The sequence below is a fragment of the Prionailurus viverrinus genome, chromosome E1 (assembly GCF_022837055.1).
Source record: "Prionailurus viverrinus isolate Anna chromosome E1, UM_Priviv_1.0, whole genome shotgun sequence".
Classification (NCBI taxonomy): Eukaryota; Metazoa; Chordata; class Mammalia; order Carnivora; family Felidae; genus Prionailurus; species Prionailurus viverrinus.
Genome location: NC_062574.1, coordinates 14,400,894 through 14,411,334, shown reverse-complemented (window position 1 = coordinate 14,411,334; position 10,441 = coordinate 14,400,894). Strand labels below are relative to the sequence as shown.

Below are 10,441 nucleotides of genomic sequence, written 5' to 3'. Positions count from 1 at the left end.
TCTCGGGGTGACTGTGCTCCAGCTCCTCTTCCCACAAGTCTTGAAACTGAGGGCCACCGGCTGGCAGGGGGATTTAGAGGAATGATGGAGCTCTGGCCTTTCAGCCAGGAGACTAACGCTAGTTTCCTAGAGAGCCAGACTCGAGGAGCGAATGGCCCGGCCCTTCCCGTCGGGAAAACGAGTGGGTAGAAATCAGGGAGCGTCTAGCTGGGTTGAGGCCAGCTCCGATGCGAGTGACTTTCCCTCAGCCACGGGGTCCAGAGCGCGCCAGCTACCGCGCGCAGTGCGGCGCGGAACTGGCTGCGGGAGCTCACAATGAGGGTTCGCGCCCTCAGGGCGGGAGCGGGCGCGTTGCCATGACAGCGGCCAGCTAGGCGCGCGCCCGGGGGCCCACCGCCCCCGGGCGCGCGCAGCCTCACCCCCGCCCCGACCCCCCCGTCGCTGAGCGCACCCCCCCCTCCCGCCCCCGACTGTGGGAAGGGGCCGGGCCAGCCTCCTGACGTCTGTGCGGGGCTCGGAAGATGGCTGCGGAGCCCAGCACGGGGCAGTGGCTGCGGCGGTGGTGGCGGCGGGCGGGGAGCGCGGCGAACGGGGGCTCCGCCTTGCGCGTGGGGCGCTGAACGGAGAGGCGCGGAGGAGGCGAGGGCGCACGGGGGGCTTGGGGGACAGCTCGGCGTTGCCTCTCTGCCACCCGCCACACCATGGGCAGCGCGGAGGACGCAGTCAAAGAGAAACTGCTGTGGAACGTAAAGAAGGAGGTAAAGTAGGAGGAAAGACCCCCGGAGACTCACGTCCCTGCCCGCGCTGCCCGGCGGGGGGGACGCGGAAAGGTCCGTACCCCCCCCCCCCCCAGCCGGGACCAGCGCCCGCGGGCCTGGGCCGGGCGGGGGCGGGGTCCTGGACTGGCTGCGGCTACCGGCTCTCTCCCGGATCTGGGGCAGCACCCCTCCGTCCGAGGAGCCAGGCCAGCGCTCCGGCGCTTGTTTGCTCCGCGAGCCCGCAGTTCCCCGCCCTGTGACGGCAACAGCGCTGGGAGACCAAGGTCGGGGGAGGGGTGGTGGCGATTTCTGGAGAAGTGGTGCTGCCCTTTCATTGCCCAAGCCGAATGGGCAGGGGCGGGGCCCCGCGAGGGCCTCAGCGCTAAACGCGTGGTTTGGGGGCTTAGCTTTGGTTTGCCCTACACCCAAGATTCAGGGATACCTCTGGGAACTGAATCGCGGCTGCAGGAGGTTCGTCGCACACCTCGCTGCTTCTCCACGCCCACCTCCCTACCCAGAGACCATGGGTGGGGGGGGGAGGTTAAGAATGCTTTTTTTAAGACTCAAGATTTTTTTCCCCGTTTAAGGATTCCCGCCCCACCCCAAATGTCAGAAAGAGAAAAAAGCTCTCCCCTCTACTAACGTCCTTTACCTTGACCCTGCCCTAAAGCCCATTTCAGTTTCATCGTGTTGGGGGGGGGGGGGGGGGCGGGTACCCATATGAATGACTCACCGCACATGAGAGCTGGAGAGCTCAAACCTGCAGTATGGATTAGAATGGATTTAGGCCTCGGGAACCATGAACTCCTTGCAACTACCTTTGTGGCTGTCTTCTACCAGATGTGCAAACTCCATGAGGGCAGGAAACCAGTCTGTTTTGTCCACTATTCTGTATCCAGGACCTGGCACACAGTAGACATTCAATGAGTATTTGGTAAATAAATCTGATTTTAGAGACTGCAAGATCTGTAGGGATGTGTAACCTTGGAATACTCTGGACCTAACTCTGTGTGACTTGAAGAAGTTACTTAACCTGAGTCTTATTTTATTCATCTCTGAAAGAAGGATGATGATATGTATCTCCTATATTAAAGTTTGCCATAATGGTTCCTTTACCTCTTCCTAGAATTTCAGGATTGGAGAAGACTATGTGTTCTCATAAACTCCTGTAAGGCCCTAGATGGTTCTCCTGCATTAACTGTGGCCTGGCTACTGTGCCCTACCTAACATTTATTTGTACCCTTCCCTCTTGTTGGCAAAGTAGTCAAAGTCCTCACCTTTCCAGCTGTGTGTGAGAAGCTGCCTCACCACTTTTGTGTGAAGTGGCCAAGAAAGCATTTTAGGTCAGGAGTACATCAAATCAGCATTTCAACTAAACCCTGGTCTCCCCAAGCAAAAGGGCAATCCCAAGTCATAGTGATTATCCTCGGGAAACAAGCAGTCTAGTGACAGAGGCTCATATGAACAGTATAAACAAGAAGAAAAAAGTAGCCATACCTAAACCATGGATGAATGTGCTAGGATTGTTGCTGTGCTCCAAATTTAGAGTTGGTCAGGGACGTAGGAAAGATTTCTGATACCATGATTCTTTTTTTCAATACTTAGAAGGCTTTTTATACTGCTCTAAGAATGATTCCTAAACAAATAAGAGAAATGCCCAAAATATGCCACAGCTATGTATATTACCTGACAAAGTTTAACCTGCTCTGAATTCTTAGTTCCCTTCTCCCTTTAGCACTTGATTTAGAGAGAAATATATCCTTCCTCTTCCACAAGTAGAGGAAGTGGGGATAATTGTAGGCAAGGCTGGACTTTCAATACAGAATTTCTGATACAATTCTAGAGTCATCTGTATGTCCTTCTAACCCCCAAATCTGCCCCACCGGCCTGTTTCAGATGCCCGCAGGTCTTTAAACTGTGACTTTATGCTCTGTTTAATACAAACACCGCTTGGCAAGTAACCTAGGAAGGTTTTAACAATTTAGAGTGCAGGATCAATCTGATTCCCCTCTACCTAACTGCTAACTGTGAGCAGTTTCAATAGGGAGAAGCCTCCAGGTTCTCCCTACCTCCTCTGCAGGCTTTAGAAGCTTTACCACTCTCCAAACTGTACAGTCCTCAGCAAGGGTCTTGGGAGCAAGGGCAGCATCAGAACACTGTATGCCTTGTCCAAAGAATGACAAAGACACGCTCTGCCCAGAGCTTACTTCATATAAGATTTTACAGTGGGGTTGAGGTAATCCATCTCTCTAATCTCCAGTATTAGTATCTGTTTCTTGGCAAATTCCCCCAGGACATCAAAAGTGCTTGACTTCTATGTTGGGAGCAACTAAAACCTCATACATTGCTGATGGGAGTGTAAATTGGTACAACCACTTTGGAGAGCTATTTGGCAAAATCTAGTGAAGTGGAATATACATATCAGAAATGCCTTGTCTGGAAATATAAATGCAAAAAATGAGCACCTATGTTTACTAAAAAACATATTTTTAATGTTCATAGTAGCACTATTCATGACAGCCCCAAATTGGAAACTACCTACGCACAGTTCATTGTGTGTTAACATAATGGAGAATGAACAATCCACAAGTACATACAATGTGAACACATCTTATAACCTATAAAGAAATCCAGTCACAAAACACTACACACAGTGATTTCATCTATCAACAGTATGAAAACCCATAAAGAGACTATGCTGTTAGAAGTCAGGATAGCACATGTCCCTGAGGAGAGTAGTGAGTGGAAGGAAACATGACAGTGGGAGGTGTTCAGGGATGCTGGTCACATGTTCTGTCTCTTCATCTGGATGCTGGTTTCACAGGTGGATTCAGCTTGTGAAAATCCATCAGGCTGTGTAATTATGGCATATACCCTTTTCTGTAGTTTTATGTACATCAATAGAAAAGTTGTGTGTATGTGCTTTTTAAAAAGGGGCTTTCTTAAAGACAGATGTAACTGCTCATCTTACAAGGTACTTGGAAACTTTTATATCCATGTAGGAACCCAAAACATCAGGGTTCTATCTAGACAGAAAGAAGGCTGGGCTTGCAAGCGTGTGGAGAGTGTCTCTGAGGCCTGGGTGAACGTTGAAGAAGTAAATGAGGGGCAGGTTGTTTATCTACAGCCTATAATGAGCTAGTTTGTTCCTAATGGACAGTTTGCCCAAAAGCTCTTCTCCAGCTAAGTACAGATGAGCAAATGGCATCCTGTCCATCTTCTCCACAGCAAGGCACTTCCTCCTGGACTGGAACATCTGCACTGATTGCTTGGTGGATGACATCTCTCTTCCTGGTTGCCTTTCCAAGAAGACACTTGGCTTTCCCACCTCTCCCATCCCTATTTACTATCTAATCTGCAAGTAGAGTAGGAGATAGACCAGGAGAGCGGAGCCAAGCTATTTACTTGCCCACAACCCTTTGATCAGAAAAATCAGTAAGATGCTGCCCGTTTGTCCACAGGTGAAGCAAATCATGGAGGAAGCTGTCACCAGGAAGTTTGTGCATGAAGATAGCAGCCACATCATTGCTCTGTGTGGTGAGTGACTGGGGGGAGTGGGAAGAGGGTTTAGAACTGAGGACACTGTCCTGGGGCCAGGGAAAGAGGAGTGCTCAGGTTTAGTAGTTTTCAAATGTGGCTACAAATTAGAATCAGCTGTGAAGTACTTGTGCTCTCCCTGGGCCCTGTCCCCAACCTACTGAATTAGGATCTCCAGGGCCAAAGGATTTGTATATGTATTTAGTTCCCTTGGTCTTTAGTATGCATGTGAGTCACCCAAAGAACTTGTTAAAACACAGATTCCTGGGTCCCAACCCTGGAATTTCTGATTCTGATAGGTCTGGGGTGGGCCTGAGAATTGGCATTTCTGACAAGTTCACACATGGTTCTGAGCTTCTGGTCCAGGGACCACGCCTTGAGAACCACTGACCTAGGTGATTCTGGTCTGGGAACTGCTGCTCTGGTTTATGTTTAACTTTGGGGAAGGGTTTGTGTTTCGGAATGCTTTCTGTGCCACATCTACTTTCTTTTTTATTTAAAAAAAGTTTTTTAACATTTATTTATTTTTGAGAGAAAGAGACAGAACGTGAGGGGGAGAGGGACAGAGAGAGAGGGAGACACAGAATCCGAAGCAGGCTCCAGGCTCTGAGCTGTCAGCACAGAGCCTAATGCGGGCTCCAACTCACAAACTGCGAGATCATGACCTGAGCTGAAGTCGGACGCTCAACCGACTGAGCCACCCAGGCGCCCTTCAACTTTCTAACTAATCCCACTTGTGTTGCTCTGGCATTCTCAGTTCTCCAGACCCTGGATTGGGGGCAAAACAGCATGAGCTACAACAGGAGGGAAACCCAAAGCCTTCCCACCTTAAAAGGGAGAACGTTGGTAATAAACCATCACTTCCTCCTCTCCTGAAGACTTCTGCCTTTACAGGGGCAAGCTAGTCTCTATACACAATAGAGTTTTCTTGGATTTCCAGGACTTTTATCTTCCTTTCAACTCCCTTTCTAAAGAACAGTTTGCCATCTCTGTGTTGTTTTCCTTGGCTTCTGAGATTGGTGTTGGGAATTTGTGAAGAGAGGCTGTGTGTTTCGGAGAGGAGCAGACAGTAGCATGGTGAGGCATATAAAGCTGCCTGCCATCAGTCCAGCAACAAATGCTGTGGGTCCACCATGTGCTAGATCCTGTTTCCGCATAGGGAAACAGCAGTCACAAGATGGACAGAGTCTCTGCCCCCAAGGGCTTACATTCTTTGGGGACAGAAGACACGTGCACACATAAATATATCCTGTATGATAAAGGTGTGGAGAAAATAAAAGCCGAGAGATAAGGGACAGCTATCGGGAAGAGATGGCCTGTGGACCCAGCCTGAGTGACACACTGATGCAAGTGAATCTTGATGCTCTGCTAAGTTATCTTGGACAAGTTTCTTAGCTTCCGTCACCCTTAGTTTGCTCTCCTAAAAAAGGGTGGTGATTCCTACCTCAAGGAATTTTTGGAGGGATTGAGATGATGCATGAGAACATTTCTAGCATTGGAAGAGCTCAGGAAATGTCTGTCTTTCCTTCTCCTTTGGATGTTGAGGATGAAACTAGGTTTGCAGGATTTCAGTTCCCAACACCTCCCTTTGGGTGTTTCCTGGTTCTTTGAGATATGTTATGATTCTCAGGGTTACAAGGAACAATCTAATCTCACCTTTTCTCAGGCAGAACCTATGTTAGGGGAGAAGCATGGTAGTCTTTCAGTAAGTGGCTTTGAAGAATATTAGACCCCTACTCCTTTCCACCTGTGTTGTGTGCTCCTAACATTAGCCACTATTTGTTGTTGTCACCAGAAGGGCTTTGCTGGTGGCCCAATTATGCATGGCTTAATTCCTTATCCAGAGCACATTCAACAAACAGAAAACAGAACAAAATAGCGCAGACAGCTTGTGCATGGGCGCCACACGTGGGTGGCCAAGGGGGAATAGGGGAAAGAGAGGCAGAGAGAAAAGTTGTGGGTATCTCACATTCAGGCCAATTGGGATGAGAAGAAACTGTCAGCTCTCCTGTGATCATTGCAGAGGCCCCCAGGAAGCAATGGAGCTTTCGCTTTGCTTTTGTCTCTTGCCTAGAAGCCCCCCCACCCCCACCCCCCCTCCCCGGGCTCTTCCCAGCAGGCAGGAATATTACCTTCAAAAGGAATGCTGCTTCTCCTTTCAGCCAGTTTTGGTTGCTGAAACAGAGCAAGGGTCTATGAAATAAACCCAAGTCTCCAGGATTGTAAAGTCAGCCCAGGAGCAAGAGGAGCCCCGTTCTGCTGGATCTCAGGAGGTGCTTTAGGTCTGCTAGCATAAACTTAAATAATGTCTACAGTCAGATGGAAAAGGTCCACACAAGAAGCTGTCTGGGTGTGACGCTGCAGGCAGTGGTGGCGGGGACTGGGGTGGACTGAATATTGCTTGCCACTATTCAGCTCCTGCAGGAATGCCAGCCCAGGCTTGCCATGGCCTTTGTTTTTTTCTTAAGAGAAGACAGAAGTCTGGGTTTTTATATGAAATTTCCCAATTTTTATTTTTTTAATGTTTATTTATTTATCTTTGAGAGAAAGAGAAACACAAGTGGGGGTGGTGCAGAGAGAGAGGGAGACACAGGATCCAAAGCAGGCTCCAGACTCTGAGCTGTTACTGCAGAGCCCAATGTGGGGCTTGAATTCACGAAACACGAGATCATGACCTGAGCCAAAGTTGGTTGCCTAACCAAATGAGCTACCCAGGCACCTCTGAAATTCCCCAATTTTTAAAGGCTAATAACTAATTCCCATTAAAAAATTTTTTTTAATGTTTATTTCTTTTTGAGAGACAGAGCATGAGTGGGAGAAGGGCAGAGAGAGACACACACACACACACACACACACACACAGAATCCCAAGCAGGCTCTGTCAGCACAGAGCCCGATGCAGGGTTCGAAGCCACGAACTGTGAGATCATGACCTGAGCTGAAGTCAGACATTTAACCGACTGAGCCACCCAGGTGCCCCAACTATTTCCCATTTTTATATACTTTGTGTTTATTTATTTATTTTGAGAGAGAGAGAAAGCGCGTGTGAGGGAGGGACAGAAAGAGAGGGACACAGAGAGACTCCCAAGCAGGCTCCACACTGCCAGCATGGAGCCTGATGTGGGGCTTGAACCCACAAACCTTGAGATCATGACCCGAACTGAAGCCAGACGCTTAACCAACTGAGCCACCCAGGTGCCCCAACTAATTCCCATTTTTAAAAAATCTGTGGGCCAAACAAAAGGCATCTCTGAGCCTCTGCCAGTCGGCTGCCCCTGCCTTGGGCTCGGTGCATACACTGAGGAGAATGCTAGCAGTAGGGGCTGTCAAGCTAAGTATAAAGCTGTATAAAGCTAAGTCAAGCCCACAGGGAAAAGGAATCCTTAGGCTTCGTCAAAATTGGTATTCGGTGGTGAGGTAAATCCCAGTTTGGGTTCAAAATAAGATACGTTTAAAGCAGTGATTATCAAACTTTTTTCCTGTCTGCAAGCCGTTTACATGCATCACACAGTAGAATGGTAATCAGGGATTCTTGGGAAGAGGCAGGGAACAATAGGTAAGTATTGATGGAAAACTCCACCCCTCTGGCATTTTGGAGATTCTAATATGTCGGTCTCCTTCACCCCTGGGCAAATGCTCTGAAATGAATTTCTAGTCTAAAGTAGATCCAGTCTTATACTGACTAGGTTGTGCTATTGTCCTGGCCTTGTCCAGAATCCAGCTTTGTTCTGGAAGGAATTGGAGTGCAGGGAGGATGAGGAGAGAGGTGACCAGAGCAGAGGCTGTAGAGGCTGGATCAACCACAGAATGGCCACATTTCCTGGAGTTTGGACAGTACTGGGGCCCTGGGCCCCTCTACTCTGCCCTGGCCCCTCTGTTCTTGGCAGAGGAGGACAAGGCTTCAGCAAGATGAGCTCCTCTGAGCTTCCTTAGAATAGAGACATTTGAACTGGAAACAGAATCTTCCTGGAGAGCCTTAGAAAGGGAATTGAATAATCCCTGAGTTGAGTCCTGACCCTGGGCAAACCCAGGAAAGTTGCACCAGACCCCTGTTCCTATTATCCACAGGAGGAGGGAGACTCCCAGGACTGGTAAGAAATGTGTCTTTCGTGTGCGCGTGTGTGTGTTGTGGTTGTTCCTAAACCTGTTTGTCCAGAAGCTGGTCAGGCTCCTATAGGTAGAAACTTTGTGAGGAAATCTTGTGTGGAAGCTTTGCTGGCAACCCCTGGTTGGCAGGGAGTGGTTCTCTGTGTGCTGTGCTCCAACCACAGAGCATGGCTGTCGGAGAATCAGGCCTATGTGACTGCCCACTCCCACAGGCAGAGGCTGAGGCTTGGAGAGTAAGCCCAAACCTACCACTGATACCACCTTTTTGTCTTTAAAAAGTCTTGTCAAGTTTGCATTTTGTTCCATGATATGGTCTTTGGAACTTTTATTATTATTATTTTTAAGTTTATTTATTTTGAGAAAGAGAGAGAGCATGCATTGCGAGGGAGTGGACAGAGAGAGAGAATCCCAATCAGGCTCCGTGTCCATCAGTGAGGAGCCTGACATGGGGCTCGATCCCATGAACCGCGAGATCATGATCTGAGCCAAAATCAAGAGTTAGATGCTAAATCGACTGAGCCACCTAGGTGCCCCTGAAATTTTTATTTAAATGTAAAGACTTTTGAATCAAATTAATTCTCCTTGTTTACCCTGTGGCTTCTTAAACCTCCAGGTATAGTCTGATATCTCCTGCTACCCCCTCTCCCCAAGGGCAAGGTGCTTTTAACTTTTGTTTGTGGGAAACTCAAGGTTAAAGTAAACAAACTGTCCCAACTTTAGCCTTTCAACTTTGCATTCAAAATAATAATACACATGCTTTAAGAGAACTCATTCGCTCTCTTCCTGAAGTAATTCAGGCATCGACCCTGGAGCACCAGAGAAGCCACCATTTCTCTGGACCTGCCCTTCCTTCATGTCTGGGTGTGGGTGCCTCCACAGTATTTCTGTGTGCTCTGTTCTGATTGGGTGCTGAGTTTGGATTTTAAAGTTTGGTGGGTAGAGCAGGTTTACAGAGAGGTTCCTGGCACAGCAGGTTCTCAGACTCTCAATGTCTCCTCTCCCCAGAAGGCATTGGGATCAGAGCCCAGGGGGAAGTCAGCCCTGCCCCTCAGTCTCCAGGTTCCTGGCTCTCCCCACACCGGTCTTTAGATCCTCAACCTGAGGGTTGTTGCTTCAGGCTAAAGATGAGCTGTAAATGGGAGACAGGGGTGGGGCCTATGGAGCTGGGAACGGCATCAGGGCTTTATTAACCACCCGCTCCCTGTTGCTAAGCAGCTTTCGTTAGCCTGGAAGGTCGGCTGTGGCTGCGGTGAGCTCCTCTGGGGAATGGCAAGGAGATGCTAATGAGCTGGGTGAGAAACAGGTGCTGTGGAAAGATTGTGTTTCACCTGAGATGTTGCAGCCAGAGATACTTTCAGCACATTCTGAGATTCAGGCTCCAGGCAGTTTTTAGTCTGTCTCTTTTCAGTGAAAGGTATTCCTTTTCTCTTCTTCCCACCCATACTGAATCAACAGCTCACTCTCAGGATATCTGCCTTCTGCCTTCAATCTGGAAACAATCCAGTAGGAAGGAAGGCCCTCTGGGGAAGTGGCTCCTCTCACCCTGTCTTGGAGCAAAGCTGAGGGCCTATGGTGGTGATCAGTAGCTGAGACACTAAGTGTGTGACCATGGCCACAGCAGCCCCAAAGAACTCTGAACCTACCCCGGAAGATTGGTGTAAGGACTAAAGGAGTGACACAGGTAAAGCACACAGCATGGAGCCAGTAGGTGCTCAATAAATGTTGCCATCACCACCACAATGACCCGCAGCAACTTTCTTCTTTGTACTTGAAAGTGATCCTACAGGGAGCAGGGATGGGTTAAATTGGTGAAGGGGATTAAGAGTACGCTTACCATCCTCAGCACTGAGTAATGTTGAATCATTGTGTTGCACACCTGAAACTAGAATACATTACACTTGAATTTTTGTAAAAAAAAAAAAAGTGATGCCTGGCTCAGTCGGTTAAGCATCCAACCAACTCTTGATCTTTGCTCTGGTTATGATCTCATAGTTTGTGGGTTCGAGCCTCAAGTCTGGCTCTGTCCTGGCAGTGCAGAGC

At 48.8% G+C, this 10,441-nt stretch overlaps 1 protein-coding gene across 6 annotated transcripts in view; it reads left to right on the top strand.

The window, feature by feature from the left end:
* The first annotated feature begins 502 nt into the window (after positions 1-502).
* The window catches only part of SGSM2 (small G protein signaling modulator 2), a 35,153-nt gene continuing 25,214 nt past the window's right edge, over positions 503-10,441 (top strand). Inside the window, exons 1-2 of one of the 6 annotated variants that reach the window (XR_007146801.1) lie at positions 503-758; positions 4,220-4,295. Coding sequence is in view for 4 of the 6 variants with exons in the window: in XM_047832484.1 (XP_047688440.1) it covers positions 702-758; positions 4,220-4,295 (133 nt within the window). In the remaining 2 variants the exon portion in view is untranslated. Of the gene's footprint in view, positions 759-4,219; positions 4,296-10,441 lie in introns of those variants that run through there. The other 5 variants (XM_047832484.1, XM_047832486.1, XM_047832485.1 and 2 more) reach the window with 5 other exon arrangements.